The sequence below is a fragment of the Camelus ferus genome, chromosome 14, assembly GCF_009834535.1.
Source record: "Camelus ferus isolate YT-003-E chromosome 14, BCGSAC_Cfer_1.0, whole genome shotgun sequence".
Lineage (NCBI taxonomy): Eukaryota > Metazoa > Chordata > Mammalia > Artiodactyla > Camelidae > Camelus > Camelus ferus.
Genome location: NC_045709.1, coordinates 20,211,350 through 20,229,175, shown reverse-complemented (window position 1 = coordinate 20,229,175; position 17,826 = coordinate 20,211,350). Strand labels below are relative to the sequence as shown.

The 17,826-nt window shown below is 40.9% G+C and overlaps 1 protein-coding gene across 2 annotated transcripts in view; it reads right to left on the bottom strand.

The window, feature by feature from the left end:
• Positions 1-17,826, bottom strand: part of FLT3 (fms related receptor tyrosine kinase 3) — a 69,234-nt gene that overhangs the window by 28,548 nt on the left and 22,860 nt on the right. For both annotated transcript variants that reach the window (XM_032496395.1, XM_032496394.1), the window contains exons 2-7: positions 11,456-11,577; positions 9,293-9,498; positions 6,354-6,469; positions 2,386-2,515; positions 543-670; positions 82-221 (exon numbers count right to left, since the gene is read on the bottom strand). In XM_032496395.1, coding sequence (XP_032352286.1) covers positions 82-221; positions 543-670; positions 2,386-2,515; positions 6,354-6,469; positions 9,293-9,498; positions 11,456-11,563 — 828 coding nt within the window. In that variant the 5' untranslated portion in view covers positions 11,564-11,577. The remainder of the gene's footprint in view (positions 1-81; positions 222-542; positions 671-2,385; positions 2,516-6,353; positions 6,470-9,292; positions 9,499-11,455; positions 11,578-17,826) is intronic.

Sequence of the window (17,826 nt, the reverse complement as noted above, 5' to 3'; positions counted from 1 at the left end):
CAGAGTTTGAATTGAATGGTTTCCACCTGGACTCTTGGTTCATCTTTTCTGCATTTTCAGGATGCAAACTGATCATCTCACCTTCTCCAGTGCTTTGTTCTCTAACTCCCAGGTGAGCCCGAATCCGTGGTTTACATGAACTGCTTTGCACCTTATCCACAAGGGTTCCCCTACTTTAAGAAATAATTGTGGTGGTGTGGTCTGAGGAGTTTGGTTTAGATCTAGGAGATGAAAACATCCCGGGTAAGAAAAACGTGATTTTTCCCACATCACAAAATATATCCTGAATATTCCACAGAACAGAGATTGTAAGGTCATCTCAATTTTACGACCCATCTCAAAAGAAAAGAGTCTTTTAGAGATTGGCTTGTCTTTTAGGCGGAGAGCAGGACTTACAGAATCCATAATATTGCCCTGGAAATGGCCTGAAGGAACTATACAACTTCTGAAATTGAACGATGGCCCAAGGACGGACACTTAGTCCTAGATGGTCGCTAAGGAACAGTCACTGAAAACAGAAGGACAGGATATGATGGTCGTACCTATAGTAAAGAGCTTGGTACACTCCCTGCCCAGCTCATTTCTTGCACAGCACCTTATGTCTGTTCCAAATAACTCATGGAGGACGCTCTCCTCCTTTGTAACAACAGCTGAGCTTTCTCCTTTACAGCTGCAATTAAAGAAATAAACGTCAGTTGATTAAACATCTTTTAAAATTACAAACGGAAGCTCAGGAGTAGAACAAAGTTAAAGATTCTAGAGTTTAAGAGCCTGGGGACAAGGGCAAAGACGGCAGCTGGTCGAAATGTTAACCAACCCAAATCTACGGCGCCAGCCCAGAGCTCGTAAGGGAACGGGTCAGTCACTCATCACCTCAACCAATGAGAATAACCCAAGAGGGAATCACATAATAAAAGAGTTTAAAAGGTTTTGTGTTTGGTGACCTCTTTTTTGTTGTTGTTTCAAGACAAAGAATGGAAGAATTGAGAGGAGACTGAAAAAGGGGGCGGGGGGAGAAAGAGAAAATGGAGAAAAGGAAAAACATGATGAGGTTTTAATACTGCTTAACGAGGTGCAGCTCTGAAGCTCTGAAGAGGACAACTGGTGAGAGGGAGAGAGGCCAGAGTCCCCAGAGCTACGAGAGGAGGGGGGCGCGGTGTCACTGGAGGGAAGCGGCCACAGCCGGATTTGCGGGACCGCTTCCCCCTCCCGCCTCCCTAACCATCACCTTTCCCAGAGCAGATTCGGCTGTCGGAATCTGCCTGAGGTCACTTTTCTCCTCTTTATCACTTTAGTCAAGTGTCATCTTTTCTTTGTTTATGTATTATTCCTTGAGGGTTTTTTTTTTAATTAGAAGACAACAATAATTGTGAAATTATAGAAATGCAGAAAATGCATTATGGAAATGCAGAAAAACCCAAAGAAAAGAATTTTAAATTGCCCATATTCCTAGCAGCCAGAGATAACAACTGTCAGTATTTAGCGGTGTGTGGCTTTTCAATATTTTTTTCCTATGCACATATTACATATATATCTACATGTAATCACTTTTATTTGCCTTTAAAATTTGGGATGCCATTCATATCATTTGGTAACCTGATTTTTTTTTTTTACTTTTTCTCATTTTCTTTAGTCCCATTTTTCAATAAAAGTTGTTTAGTTGATTTTAATTAGTTCAAAAGGCATGAACCCTCACTTTGCAAACACCTAGCTATGACATGTGTGAAAAACAAAAGTAAACATTCATATGGTCCTTACTACCTACCAGGCACTGTTCTATGTGCCTCACAAGTATCAATTCATTTCATCATCACAGCAATTTTATTTACTGATTTTTTTTCATAGTGATTTTATAAGGTAAGGACGGCTACCATCCCCATTCTTCTGATGAGGTGAAGAGGGGTTAAGCAACTTGTCCAAGGCCACCCAGGTATAAGCAAAGCAGGGTTCAAACCCAGGCAGATTCTACATCCTTAAACAATCATATTAAACTGCTCTTCCAGAATAAACAGAATAATCACAATCATTTATTCACAGATTTCTTACTTACAGGGAATTATGCACTGAAATCTATACCTCTCTTTTTCTCCAACCAGATACTTAAAGAGCCGACAATCCTGTAACTTAAAAAGTGCTTTTATTTGTGTTGTGTGGTATCCAGGGAGGGTCCTAGAGGTCAGTGACAGGACAGACGAGGAGTCCCGAAAGGCCTCCTCGTGAAAACACCCCACCATCCTCCCTGGGAAGTCCATGCAAACCATTCTGTAAACAGCCAGAGCCTCCTGTTGACATGGTGACAAACTGCACATGCAGACCGATGTCAGCTACATCAGAGAAAGGCCGAGAAAGGAAGGTGTAACAGCAGGTTCCCTGCAGGTGTCATACCTGTCACCCTGGGACTCGCAGAACACCCACTCCACAGTCGGTTCTGGAGTGCCCTCGGAGATGCAGACCAGGGCGTCCTGATTTTCCAGTTTTCGAAAGTAAGGTCTCCTTAATGTGTAAAGCAGTGTATCTAAAACATCATAAACGATTCACATTTTAATATTAAAAAAACTGTCTTAGCAGCTTCCTCAAAACAAAGAACTCTACACTGTTGAGAAAAGTTGATATTTTATACCATAGTAGTGTCTTCTGCTTCACTCCAAATATGCATAATAGTATAGCGCCTCTTCGCCAGTGTTTAAATTCAACTCTGGCTGAAATGCCAACTTCAGCATTTATTCTCTTAGCTAATTTCTTTGTGTATTTTATAATTCAAAGACAACAAGTTAAGTGGAGCGAAGCCGTGTAAAAATACAAGTATTGGTACGCAGAGGAAAGAGAAAACTAGAAACAACACAGTTTAAAACACACCCTTATTTAGTGTGAGACCCAACTTTCCTCCTATAATTTTATCTAGAACTAAGCAGAAATACAACCATTTAGAAATGCAGAAACACAGTAGGATGGAGTTGGAACTGGAAAAGAAATGAGAGGTTTAGTTTGGCCTCCCATTCACGGTGGACCATCACACCTCTCCCCTCCCCGACCTCCCCACCTTGCACTCCCCACCCTGTGTAACGTGTAAACTCTCTCCTTCTGCCCCAACCCCTCAGGGACAGGAGATCACTACCTCTCAGAGTAGATCCTTCCATTTTTCAGCAAACTTTTTTTTTAAAGAAAGTTTCCCTATGCTAAATGTCAGTCTTCCTTCTTAATATAGTTTTAAAATAGTATATAGTACGTTATATATATATATATATACACACACACACACACATACATATGTATATATATATATATATACACAAAATAATACATGAAGGTTAATTTTGAAGCAGGATAATAAAAACGAATACCAGACTGATGGTCAATGTAATAACCAGAAGAATAATAAATGCCCTTGTATCTACTTCAGTGCTTCTCCCCATCTCTTGACCCTGGGTACGCATTAACCTGAATTTGTTTATCATTCTCACCCGTTAAAAAAATGTTTTCACCACATGGCTGTGTGGCCTTAAACAACATATTGGTTTGTTTTGTGTGTTTTTGAGGTTCAACACGGGGCATGACTCAATATGCAGTCTTCTACAACTTCAGTTTTTCATCCAACTTTATGTTTTTAAGATTCACCCATGGTTTTGCACATGGCTATGCTTAATTCATTTTGTTACCACCACGTGGGATTCCATTGGTGAACAGATCACAGTTCATGATTCCATTTTCTTGCCGAGGAAAGAAAATGGAATGTTTCCAGGGCTTTGTATCCCCACAATGGTGCTATGAACACTGCACACTTCTGCCAAGTGTGTAAGTTTCTGTAACAATACACCTGGGGGTGGAGGTGCTTCATATGGTATGAGAACTTCAGCTTTACACATAGTGACAATTTGTCTTCAACAATCTGGTGGGTCTAAAATGATACCTGATTGTGGCCTTAATTTGCATTTCTCAGTGATTTAATATGATTTAACTTAATATGCTGATTGACAATCGTGAAATGCCTGCTCATGTCTTTTGTTCACTTTTCTACAGTTTTTTTCTTATTGATTTATATAAGTTCTTTACCTATTACAACTCTTCTTCCTTTGTTGATCACGTGATTGCAAACATCTTTTCCCATTTTGTGGTGGTTTATACTTTCTCTCCCTGTAATTTCTGACCATTGGTCCCAATTCTTCCCTCTAGTGCAAAATTTTTTAAGTGTAGCTTTGCTTCCACATGAAAATCTTTCAAATATTTAAAATCAAATAGGCCAAGGGAGACCATTACCATCGAAGGTGTTTTAAGCAGTTAGCCCAGGTCTCCTGACTCATGCCTGGAGAAATTCCCCTGCATTCCCTGAAATCAACCTTCTCTCCTCAAAACAGTCCCTTCTCTCTGCTAAACATTCTTAATTCCCTCAGCAGCTCCTAATATAAAGAATCACAAGTTCTTCACTCTCCTGGTTGCTCTGTTTTGTCAATAGTCACCTGAAAAAAAAATGTAGAACTGAAAATAATAATTTTCCATTAATTTCCTTAACCCAGACATTACATTTTCATGAATGCTGCCAAAGTTCAGATCTCCTTTTTTTAGGAATCATGCCAAACTGCTGGTTAACACTGAACGTGTGGTTCACTAAAGACTTCCCTCTTTTTCAAGTTGACTGTCGCCACGTCTCCCCCACCTGATGTTTTTGAACCCCACCACCCAGCAGTGTGTTAAAAATAGTCACAATTTAATTGAATGATCGTTGTGATATTTGTACTTTGTAAATCTTAAGTAAAAAGAAGTCACCCTAAAGATAATAAAGACAACAGATGCCCATTTACTCTACACAAACTCAAATATAAACACTTTGCAAAAAAAAAAAAAAAAAAAAAAGGAGAGAGAGAGAAAGAGAGCAACAATCTCATTCTCTTTCCATGTGAGGACTTACTGTCCCACAGAAGGGAGTCGGGGACTGGGGAGGGGACCGGGAATAAGATCAAAATCGAAGAGAAACGAAGGGGGCCCTCTTGACTTTTGACCTTGTAGGACCCTGGTCTTACAAATATTGGAGTAATCGTAGGACTTTTCAAGACAAATTTTGACCAATTTTGACTTGGCCTGAGTTTTGCCTTACAGGCTGACTTTGGAACCTAACGCACTACCCCGTCCCCCCTCCGCCCCCCGCCCCATCAGATGACACTCCTGGGAGTCTAAGTGACCAGGAGTCCTCTGCTGATAGCAGCCCTGACCTCAAGACCCAGCGCAGTGATGCCAGGTGCAGACCTGGCTACGCTCGGCCTCTGGCTGTGACCCCACTTCCACCCCTCTCCGTTTATCTCCGCGCGTCCGTTTATCTGCGATGCTGCGCGCAGAACACCCTCCGCAAACGGGAGCCGTGCTGACCCCGAGCCCGGGCCCTCTGCGGGCTGCACCGACCCGCCGCTGTCACTTCGAGGCGCTGACAAGGAAGGGAGTGGGCCTGGCAGGTCGTGCCAAGGTGTAGCCGGCGGGCTTGATTTAAAATGGCATAAACCCAGAGTTTCCGGGGCCCTGCCCTGGCCCCCGCCAGCACTGGGGCCTATTTGAATGCCCCCACCTCCAGTCCTCATTTGACCCTGAGATAAAGCAATCAGCGGGCTTGGGATCGAGTCCGGGCAGCCACTGGGCCTGCGCGTAACTGGGCGGAAACCAGCAGAAGCCAGGAGACGGGCAGGCGGGGGTCCCGCCACCTGCACCACGGCCTGCCTGGGTGAGAATGTCTGCATTGCTCCTGACGCTCTGCGCAGCGATCTGGCATTTATATGAACACATCAGGGACACGTAGTTATTCAAATTTGATTTTTAATTTGCAAAAATTAAATAAAACGAAAATTTGGTCCCCAGACACACTGGCCACATTTCAAGTTTTCAAAGGCCACACGTGGCCAGCGGCTGCCAAGCAGGCACGTTCTCACCCTCAGAGGCCTCTGTTGGATGGTGCTAAGATCTTGCTATCCTGGGAGGTGTTTATTTTCACCCCCGTTTTACAGATTGGAAAATTGAGGCTCAGAAAGAATTACGGGATGTGCCAAACAAAGGTGGTCCTGTCAGATCCAGAATAAGAACTCAGGTCTTATTCTGACACCAAGGTCAAAATGTTTTCCATTTCTTGCCTGTCATCATCCATCTGTCACTGAAAAAGGTGGGGAGCCCGAAAATAGAGGACACCCCAGATTCTTAGAAGCGCTCACTCTGACATCCATGGGGCACATCAGAGTCTCAGCAGGCGTGGGGGTGGTTGACGTGACTTCAGTTAATTCAACTACACATGGAGGAAAACCTGGCTTATGTGTCTGCAGCAACTGGGGAAAGCTTTGGGCCTGGAATATTGAGAATACCTGGAAGCAAAAGGCACTTACTTCTTATACTCACTGTAAACAATACTGTGTAATTGGTAGCTTCAGCCTGAATAAAAAGTAGGTATTCTCCAGCTTGGTTTTCTGTCATTTTCAAAATGACCATGGAAACAACTCCTCTGAAACACAAGAAAGAGAACTGGTTACTTTGGAAAATTTTGCGTGAAACGAAAACTATCCAATTTCACCCTGAGTCAGAAGGCGGCTGGGTGTCTCTGCTGGTCCATCTCTGACTGTGGTGGCGGGAGGGAGCTCCTGTCTTGTGCTCAGCATGCAGCCTGGGCCTTGTCAGTTGGACCTTGACCTTTAACCAGTTCTCTCTGGGGAGTGAGCGCCATCACCTCCTGCTGCCTGAGCCCCCTGATGGAAAAACTCCCACAAAAAATCCACAGGTGGTTGGGTCGCCCTCATCGGCAGCAGTGGACCACTTGCTTCCACAACCAAGCTCTCTCCACAGCCGTGTTTCCCCAGCCACCTGGTCCCCACCCTTGGTTCCCCATTTGCAGAACCAGATTCTGGTACAAGCAAGATACATTGAGATAAAGAACAGCTCGTTTTGTGCCTCTCTCTCTCTCTCTCTAGAGGAAAGAATTCAAGCAAAATCTGACACAATACATCTTCCTATCAGGTAATCACACTGACATATCACATAGATCCAAAGAGAGCTGCATACTCAATGTGAGTATTTCTAACTTTTCAGATACTTGCTAAGGATAAATTTGGCTGGAAGCATTCTCTTCAAAGAAACAACACTGGTGTATGTTTGGTGATATCTATTCTCGTTAAAGCTTAAATTCTATCTAGCAGTCTGTTGAATTTAAATGGACACTTTCTGACCTTTAGATGTTACTGCTCAAGGTGTGGCATCTGCTGGGAATGGACAGAAATGCAGAATCTCAGGTCCTACCCACATCTACTGAATCAGAATCTGCAGTTCAACAAGATCCCCAGCCAATCCAAGTGCACACAGTATTGGAGCAGCCCTGCTCTAGAACTCCAAGCAGCATGGTTCCAGAGCACTGTGCCTGCATTCACATAGGCAGTAAACTAGTAAGAAATACTAGTAAGAAATACAAAGTACCTGCTTATGCAGGTATTTTGGTGATATGCTTTCTCCCTGTGAACACTTCACTTTCACAGGGCCACTGGTGAGCTCCTGGGCATCAAAACTTAGTGTGCAATCTTTCTGGCTATGAGTCTGAGTCTGGATTTAATTTCTATAACTCTTAAGTGTGGAAAAGTTGTTAAAAATATTTTGATACTAAGTTAACTAATCTACATAAGACCTCTGACTTTGGCTGTCTGTCCTAGAACCAAAAAAGGCAAACTCTCAGCAGAGTAAAAAGAACCCTACTTTTTTTACTTTACTTTTTGTTCTCAATCCAACAAGAACTATTGTGGCATCAAGTTTTAATAAGATTACCAGAACATTTCTTTAAGCCAAAATGCTTAACAGGAGAGTGTTTTGGTTTAACCCCAAGAAAAAAGTAACCAAAAAACAGAAGTGAGTAGTATGCTCTCAAAAGAGGAAAGGAAAATGAATGTGCTCCAAGATTTAGAACCAAACTTCAGAATTGTAGCTGCTCCTGTCCTGAAAATTACATAAAAGTTGGTTTGACCTTAAAGAAACAAATGCAAATACTTGGTACAAGTCAGTCACAGAGATGGACCCCTCAGTCAAGTGGCCTGGAACCCCCCTTTAGGCCCCTGGGGGCCACTGCCTGCATTGTTCTAGAGATAGTGCCTCTTCTACAGCTTTGGGGCACCAGAAGACCCCCAAAAATTAGAAAACAAAGGCCCTTAGAATCATTAAGTGGGCATTTAAATGGCAGGTGCCCCTTGCTCCCTGCCCTACCTGGTCTCGTGAGAGGACAGGGACAGCAGGGGGCAGTGGTCAGCACAGGGTTAGATACAGGCTTGGATGTCAACCTATAAACCTTGGCTCAGACATCTTTCTGGATCATGAGACCAATGTTCTACACACACAGATTAACTTCATACTAAAATGTCTCACGGATATCACACATCCTTGCGATTTCTGCTCATCATACTGGGGAACAAAATAGGTAAAGACAAATGTTCTTCTCCAAGCATCACCCAGCATGAAGCGTCTTACTGCTTCAACTGGTAAGCTCCTTGCTACTGCAACTAAAATGGAATGAAAACTTTCTAACTTTTTATCTAAGACAAAATCCAATTAGAAAACAATCCATCTTTGGGATTTGCATATACTAACTACTACATATAAAACAGATGAACAGGCAGATCCTCCTGCACAGCACAGGGAACTATATTCAGTATCTTATATTAACCTATATTAAAAAAGAATATGACAAAGAATATATAAAAATGTATAACTGCACACCAGAAATTAACACATTGTAAATTCACTATGATTAAATTTAAAAAAAGAAAACAAGCCATCTTTAAAATTCCAAATATTCTTTTCACTATTTTACATTTTGCCAGCTTTCACTGATTTCTCAGGCCCTAAATATATCTATATATCATTTTTTAAATTAATAGACTATTTTCTAGAGCAATTTTAGTTTATAGAAAAATCAGGAAGCTCAGAGAGATCCCACATACACCCTCCCCTTCCTTCTCTCCCACCCACGCTCACCGAGTTCTCTTATTAACATCTTGCAAAGGTGTGGTGTGTTTATTACAACTGATGAACCAATACTGATATCAACTAAAGTCCACAGTTGACATTAGGGTTCCCTTTCTGTGTTGTACATCTTACAGGTTTTTAACCACTATAAAATGTCACATATTCATGCTCTAAGTATATTTTTGGTTCATTATTTCACTGCAGATAAGAGTTACAAGGGACATGTACAGAAATTTGAAAATAAACTCTAAATGAAACAAGAAAGCACTTGTATAGCAATAAAGTATCTTTCCCCAAATCCTCATGGTTGCACATCCCCGCCTCTCACCTGTTTTGTAAATCGAAGTGTGGCTGGCAGTTGAGGGTCTGGGTCTGTTTAAAGACCCAGAGACAGGAAATGTTCCCTGGGGTGGTGACGAGCACTCGCAGTGTGATGGACACAGACATGTCCACCTCCACGGTGGCTGCTTCGTAGACTGCCCCTGCGCTCTCGGGCCTTAAGGCACACTCCAGGTCTTCTGGGGATTCTGACGCCTGTGTCATAGATGAAGCAATGTGAATTTACTGCCAATGCATGGCTTTTTTGCAGGGGGTGGTTATTAGGTTGCTTTTTTTTAACGGAGGTGCCGGGGATTGAACCCAGGACCTTGTGCATGCTAGGCATGAGCTCTACCATTGTGAAAACAATAAAATCCTCTCATTTTGGTTCCAGGATATTCTGTAATACAGCCAAGGATGGAGTTGCTTCTACAAAAGAGTGCTTCGTTCTTCAAAACACACCTGAACTATAGGATTTTTAGAAAGATGTCTCATCTGAGAACTGTAAATGGTAGAAGAAATCAAAGCCATTTTTTTTTTTAAAAGCCATCGACACCCTAACAAGCCACTTCACACCAAAGTGGAAAAACATCCATAAGGAGCGGCTTCCATATCAGGAAGGTGGAAGCTCGGCTCTGCCACAGTGAGGGTTTGCATGGCTGTCTGATGTTGTTTAAGAATTACCAGGTCTTAACACAGTCGTGAGTGCTGCATATCAATTTATGTTACATGAAAAAAAAAATGCAGGGCTTAACACTAGAAACCATGACCCTTCAAAGTTACGTTTTTAAGATGATATTTTATAAGAAAACACTTAAATATGTGCAGCTATTTTCTCACATTGAAAAGACACTAAAGGTTTAAAAAAATCATAGCAAATAATGTTAAAAAACTTCTGTCCATACTGAAATATTGTATATGCAAAAAGCCTTAATTATTAATAACCCAATGTTTTACAACACCAATATCTGTTAAAAAAGATTAAAACTAACCATGCTTCTGACATAAAAAAAATCATGTATTAATGATGAATAAATCAGGAGTTTTATATTCATGTAGAATGCTGTTATTGAAACTTATTTCACGCTGTTTAAAATTTGAGAATATTTTTAATACCTCTGATTCTGGGGGGGAAGTGGGAGCCCAGGGCATCACGTTACGCGTCTATGTATTACACTCACATAAAACAAAACAGAGTGACTGTATATTTGTGTGAATCCTTAACTGGATAATGTGCATGGAATTGCCTACTTTATGTTCACTTTTTGTTGTATAGAGACTTCACGTATTTTCAGTTATCTATCATTTAGGCTTCCTTCATTGGAGTAAATATCTAGGCTCCATTAGATGAATACCATGAAGGAGAAGAGTAATGAAAAAACAAGGCTGGAACTTGAAGGAGCTGGGGCAAGATTACAGTGTGCAGTTTGCATGTCAGTTTTAAGCAGAGAGGAGTCCAAGCCAGGCTGCACAGGATGTAGCTGTGCTTCAGGAAGAACAGCCTGGCAGCCCAACCTGAGCCGAACTGTAGAAGGAAGAAGTCACTTACGATATTATTGTGACCGGGAGGGAGTTAATGAGGGCTTGGATTAGGGAAGTGGCAGCGAGACTGGAGCACATGAGGTGATTATATGAGGACTAGTCAAGAAAGAAAATTGATAAGACTTGGTAACTGACCGAACGTGAAGGCAGGGAGAGGAAGCAGCCCACGACGGCACTGAGCTGTCAAGCCTAGGAACTGGACAGGGCCACGAACAGAAATCAATAAAAACGAGAATAGCAGCAAGTTTGGGGAAATAGAAATAAAAATCATAGAGGTGGATTTTAATGAACAAATGGGAAATCTATTTATCTATATCCAGGAGGCAGTTGGAAATAAGGGATTTAGATTTGAGTGAGAAGCCTGGCTTCTTTTGAAGGAGAAAGGGAAATTCTTGTTTCTTATTCATTCTGACCGTCAGTGCCCTTCCTGAATCCAAACCCAAAATGAACCTGACTCTTGATGGAATAAAGTGCCAGGAATGAGCATAGATCCTCATCTGCACCAGATATGAGTGCATCGTATACTTAAATACCAAACAGAAAGGCCCATAAGCCATGGCAGGTCTCAATAGCTTACAAAGTATGGTCTCTAGAGAAAATAGCTAAAGTTGTAATTTTAATATTACTTTACCATGGGATTCGATGTCGATGTCCCCACTGATGAATCATTGTTCCTATGGTTGATTAAAAAGCATTTGATCACAGGCAGCTCTTGATTTGTAATAGTCTTGAATGTCATTGCTGAAAAAACAACTGTAAAGCAAAGTAAAGACAATGCTGTTGATAACGCGCACACCCTAAAAAGACATACGCATTCATCTTACAACAAAATGAAATGTAACCAAGGAAAAGTGGCCAACAGGAAAGTATGTAGGGACTATAATTTCATAGAAGGCAAAGTCTTACTATAAATCAGGAGCAGAGGTACTCAGAGCAGTGTTGTCCAAGGGAACGTTCTGCAGTGATGGAAACTTTCCTAATCTGTGCTGTCCAATATGGTAGTCACTAGCTGCAAGCAGCTATTAGGCATTTGAAATGAGGCCAGCGCAACTGGGGAACTGATTATTTGTATAAAAGCCATTTTTTCTTCTTTATGGTTCTCCAGTGCATACAAAAGTTATGTTTACACTATATTGTAGTCTCAGTGTGCAACGGCATTATATCTAAGAAAACTGTATGTACCTTAATTAAAAAATACATTCTTGCTAAAAACTGCTAACCGTCACCAGCCTTCAGTGAATTGTAGTAGTAACACCAAAGATCTCTGATTGCAGATCACCATAACAAATACAATAGTAATAAAAAAAGTTTGAAGTATTGTGAGAATTGCCAAAACGTGGCACAAAGACACGAAGGGAGCAAATGGTGTTGGAAAAATTGCGCTCCTAGACTGGCTCGAGGCAGGGTTGTCACAGCCCTTCAATTTATAAAAAATGCAGTATCTGTGAAGTACAGCATAGCAAAAGGCAGTAAAACAAGGTACGCCTATATCAGTAGCGCATTCCTTTAAATTGCTGAGTGGTAATCTATTGCACAGATACAACGCAGTGTTTAAATTCTTCCCCCTGTTGGTAGACTTTGGACTGTTTCTACTTTGGTGAGCTTACAAACAGAGCTGCTATGAACATTTGTATAAAAGTCACGGTATGGACATACGCTTTCATTTTTCTTGAGTAAATACCAAGGACTAGAATACCTCGGTCATGTGGGAGGTGTCTGTGTAACTTTTTCAGAAAGTGTGAACTGTTCGCCAAAGAGGTTGCATCACTTAGTATTCCTGTTGGCAGTGTATGTGGCAATTCCAGTCTGCCACGTCCTCACCAGCGCTCGGTATGATGAAAATATTTAATTTTAGCCATTCTTATAGATGTAGTATATCTCACTGTGGTTTTAACTTGCATTTTCCTAATGATTTGGAACATCCTTTCAGGTGCTTATATGACATCTTACATATTCTTTAGTAGTGTGTCTGTTCACATCTTTTGCCCAAATCAAGTCTTTTACAATTGGGGTATTTTATTGAGTTTTGAGAGTTTTTACCCTTCAGTTTTATTGAGATATTGTTGACATATAACATTGTATTCGTTTCAGGTGTACAACAGAATGAGTAGACATATATATATATATATATATATAGTGATAACGATTACCACAAAAGTTTCGTTAACATCTATCAACTCACTGAGTTACAACATTTATTTCTTGTGATGAGAACTTTTAAGATCTACTCTCTTAGCAACTTTCAAATATATAAAAGACTACAGGTACCTCCCACTTTCCGAAAGTTCGCTTTGCACCACTTCCCTTTTATAAAAGACCTACGTTAGTACCTGTTTTCACTAACTGAAAGAAATCTGAAGAGGATTTTTGCTTTTACGAAAAAAGGTGAAAAGCAAAAACAGCATTCAGAGTATGTTTTGTGGCGAACTCTTACAGAGGCAGCTTGAACCCCAAGCAAGGAGAGGGGCCCTGACAAGCTCTTACCCTGGAAACTATACTCAGCATCTTGGCATCAAGCTGCCAGAGCTTTGAACTGTGTCTATGAGCATCTGTACGTTATCTGTTTATTCTGTGTATCTGTCATCAAGATGTGTCCTAAGGTAATAGCTTCTTCACTTTACATCATTTCAGCTTACAGAGATTCCACAGGAATGCTCTACTTTGAGGTAGTGGGGAAATCTGTATTGGTAACTATAGTCACCATCTTGTACATTATATCCCCAGAACTTATTTATGTTAGAGCAGGAAGTTTGTACCTTTTGACCACCTTCACATATATCTCCCACCTCCTAACCCCACCTCTGGCAGACACCAATCTGTTCTCTGTTTCTATGAGGTTTTCTTTTTAGATTCTACGTATAAGTGAGATTAGATTATACAGAATTTTCCTGACTTACGTCATGTAGCATAACGCCCTCAAAGTGTATCTATGTTGTCACAAGTGGCAGGATTTATTTCTTTTTTATGGTTAAATAATACTCCATTGTATATATCCTGTTGACCCTTGAACAACACGGGTCTGAACTGCACAGGTCCACTTATACATGGATTTTGTTCAATAGATATATTAGGCAATTTTTTGGAGATTTATGACTATTTGAAAAAACCCACAGAGGAACTATATAGCCTAGAAATATCTAAGAAATTAAGAAAAAGTAAAGTGTGCATGAACACATAAAATATATGTAGATACTAGTCTATTTTATCACTTACTACCATAAAATAAACATAAATCTATTATGAAAAGTTGAAACTTATCAAAACTTAGGCACATGAACACTTACATACTGAATGTGGCACCATGTGCAGTTGGGAGAAATGTAAACAGATGTAAAGATGAGATGCTAAATCACAGCTGCATAAAATTGACTGTCATACACACTGTCATACTGTAGTAATTTCATAACCACCTCCTGCTGCTATTGTGATGAGCTCAAGTACTGCCAGTACCTGCTTAAAACACCATGTGATGCTCATGATCTCCAGTGAGCAGTTCCTCTCTCTGGTAAATTGCACATCACGGTAAAAAGTGGTCTCTTTAGGTTCTTGCGTATTTTTCATTGTTTAGTCCATTGCCATAAACCTTGAATCACACCATGGGACCCATACAAAGTTTCACTAGTGATGCTGGAAGTGTTCCCAAGAAGCAGAGACAAGTCATGATATTACAGGAAAAAGTTGAATTGCTTGCTCTGTTCCACAGATGGAGGTCTGCAGTGGTCGTCTACCATTTCAAGACAAATAAATTCACCTTAAGGACCATTGTAAAAAAAAAAAAAGAAAGAAAGAAAAGAAAAGGAAATTTGTGAAGCAGTTGCTGCAACTACACCAGCAGATGTGAAAATATTGCACTTTTTGCAAAGTAACTTTTTAGCTCATATTGAAAATGCAGGATGTGGGTGCAGGATTGGTATAAGAAAGGCATACCTGTGGATTCCAATATGATTAGAGAAAAACAAAGACATGATATGACAACTTAAAGCCAAAGGAAGGTGAAGTTGGAGAATTTAATGCCAGCAAAGGAAGGTTTGATAATTTTAGAAGGAAGTTTGGCTTTAAAAAATGTCAAGATAACAGGAGAAGCAGCTTCTGCTGAACCAGAGGCAGCAGTCAGGTCCCAGATGCCATTAAGAAAATCATCGAGGAGAAAGGAGATACATCTGTCTAAACAGACTTTTAATGCAGATGAAAGCACTCTATTTTGGAAAAAAACGCCACAAAGGACATTTATTAGTAAGGAACAGAAAGAGCACCGAGATTTAAGGCAGGAAGGGGTAGGCTGATTCTACTGCTTTGTGCAAATGCAGCTGGGTTTGAAACGGAGCGGGAACCTGGGGGGCTCTCCTGGCTACAAAAGTCTTTCCACGTCCCCCGTTTCTAGTTTGTAGGAAAAAGGCTTCAGCCTCCTAGACCTTCCCTGAGTTCCAAAGGGCAGATTCAAACAGTTACTAGTTAGGAAAGGGAGGGAATGCAGAAACAAAGGAAAACAGTCAAGAAACAATAGTGAAGCAATAAAGCAGAGTCGTGGTTCCTCCCCGGTGGACAGACATAACAATCTGATACTTCCATTGAGTTCTTTTACAGGAACCAAGGCCCCCACCCAGGGGAGGATGGTAACTTCAGGCTGAGCACAGGAATCCTGGAGCGCCTCTCTGTTATCTCACCACCAACCAACCAGAAGAAAGTCACACCTGCTGCTGCCCTCACACCCAATTTTGCCTTTAAAATCTCTCCTCTGAAAACCGTCAAGGAGTCCGTGTCTTTTGAGCACAAGCTGCCCGTTCTTGCATGGCCCTTTCCATAAATCTTTCTCTGCTCCAAACTTTGATGTTGTCATTTGGTTAGCCTCACTGTACATCAGGCACATGAACTTGGGTTCAGCAACGGGTTTATGATCAGGGCTACTCGTATCTACAAAGCTGATAACAAGCCCTGAAGGGAAAGGTACACACCAACTGCCTGTCTTTTGGTTGCACAACAAGAAGGCCTGGACAACGAGTATGCTTTTTCTGAACTAGTTTCATTGATGCTTTGTCCCCGAAGTCAGAAAGCACCTTGCTGGTAAGGGACTGCCTTTTAAAGTTCTTTTGATGTTGGACCAGAGCCCCATGAGTTTAACGCACAAGGGCATCGAAGTGTTCTACTTGCCCCCAAACACAACATCTCTAACTCAGCCTCTAGATTGGGGGGTTCACAAGGAACTTTAAGGCTCATTATACACAGTACACTACAGAAAGGACTGTCAGTGCTGTGGAGGAGAATCCGATTGATCATGAAGGTCTGAAAGGCTCACACCACGGAAGATGCCGTTGCTGTTATACAAAAAGCTGTGAAAGCCACCAAGCCCCAAACAGTACATTCCTGCTGGAGAAAACAGTCTAGATGGGGTGTGCCTGACTTCACAGGATTCACAACAGAGCCAATCAAGAAATCATGAAAGAGATGTGGACCTGGCAAAAGATGTGGGAGGTGAAGGGTTCAAGACACGGATCTTGGAGAAACTCAAGAGCTGACAGGCATCACATCAGAGGAATTAACGAAGACAGTTTGATGGAGATGAACACTTCTCACCAGTGCCAGATGACGAGGAAGAAGACGACGTAGAAGCAGGAGTGCCAGAAAACAGACTGACATCAGACAATCTGGCAGAAGGGTTCTGACTACTCAAGGCTGCTGTTGACTTCTTAATTTATGACAGGGACCCTTCTATGATACAAGGGCCGAAACTAAAGCAGATGGTGGGGAAAGGAGTGGTACCATATAGAAACATTTTTAGAGAAATTAAAAGGCAAAAAGGTCGGACAGAAATTATGATGTATTTCCATAAAATTACACTTAGTGTGACTGCCTCCCCCACCCTGTCCTCCATCTCTCTCCTCTGCTGCCCCTGAGACAACAGGACCAACCCCTCCCCTTCTCTCTCCTCCTCAGCATCCTCAACGTGAAGACGATGAGGATGGAAATCTTTATGAAGATCCACTTCCACTTAATAAATAGTAAATCATCACCATGTCTTACAGTTAATAAACTTGTCTGGTGTGTGTGTGTGCACATCTTGGTGGGACTATCTAATAAATGGGAAGCAAGAACTGTATGAGATGTTTTTTGGGTCATTATCATCATCACCTACATATTCATCAAGTAGAACATTGTATGCAAGACTCGTATTTATATAGATAGCCTATCCTTACGTAGGCATAAGGTGAGTGATGTTTAATATAAAATTAATAAGGTTTTAGTGTTCTTACTGGTTTATAACTTTGCTTTCAAAGAATTACATTACCGTACAATATGACTCTCTCTCTCTCTCATACTTGGAGTAATTGCATTATCAGTCTGTCACCACAGGTGAGAGGTTTTGTAAAAAATATAATGAACTTTCCACTACTGTTTTATGAATATGACTGTAACATTGTATGTCATAAAAATTATAACAATTCATTCATTCATGTATAGGCTAGGCTACCGTGAAGAGCAATCATATCACTTACACTAGGCCACTGTAAAGCTGCTTCTTCATTATCAAGGCAAGAATCATTACACCTGTAAATAAATATGAATTTCCTTTTCACATTACCTTTTCACTTTTGAAGCCTAGTGTTAGTAACACATATAACATCTACCCTGTTTTGTACCATGTAAGATAATATTGATGTAGATACTGACAGATAATTCGTTCTGCAAACACGATGGAAACTCACAGTATTGATAAATACAGGACAGTACTGCAAATGTATTTTCTTTTACTTATGATTTTCTTAATAGCATTTTCTTTTCTCTAAGCTTATTTTATTGTAAGAATACAGCATGTATATAGATAACATACAAAATAATTATTAATGAGCTCTTTATGTTATCAGTAAGGCTTCTGGTTAGCAGTAGGCTATTATTAGTTAAGTTATGGGGGTGTCAAAAGTTATACTAAGATTTACAACTGCACAGGGAGTCGGTACCCCTAACCTCTCCGTTGTTCAAGGGTCAACTGCATGCTGCATTTTCTTT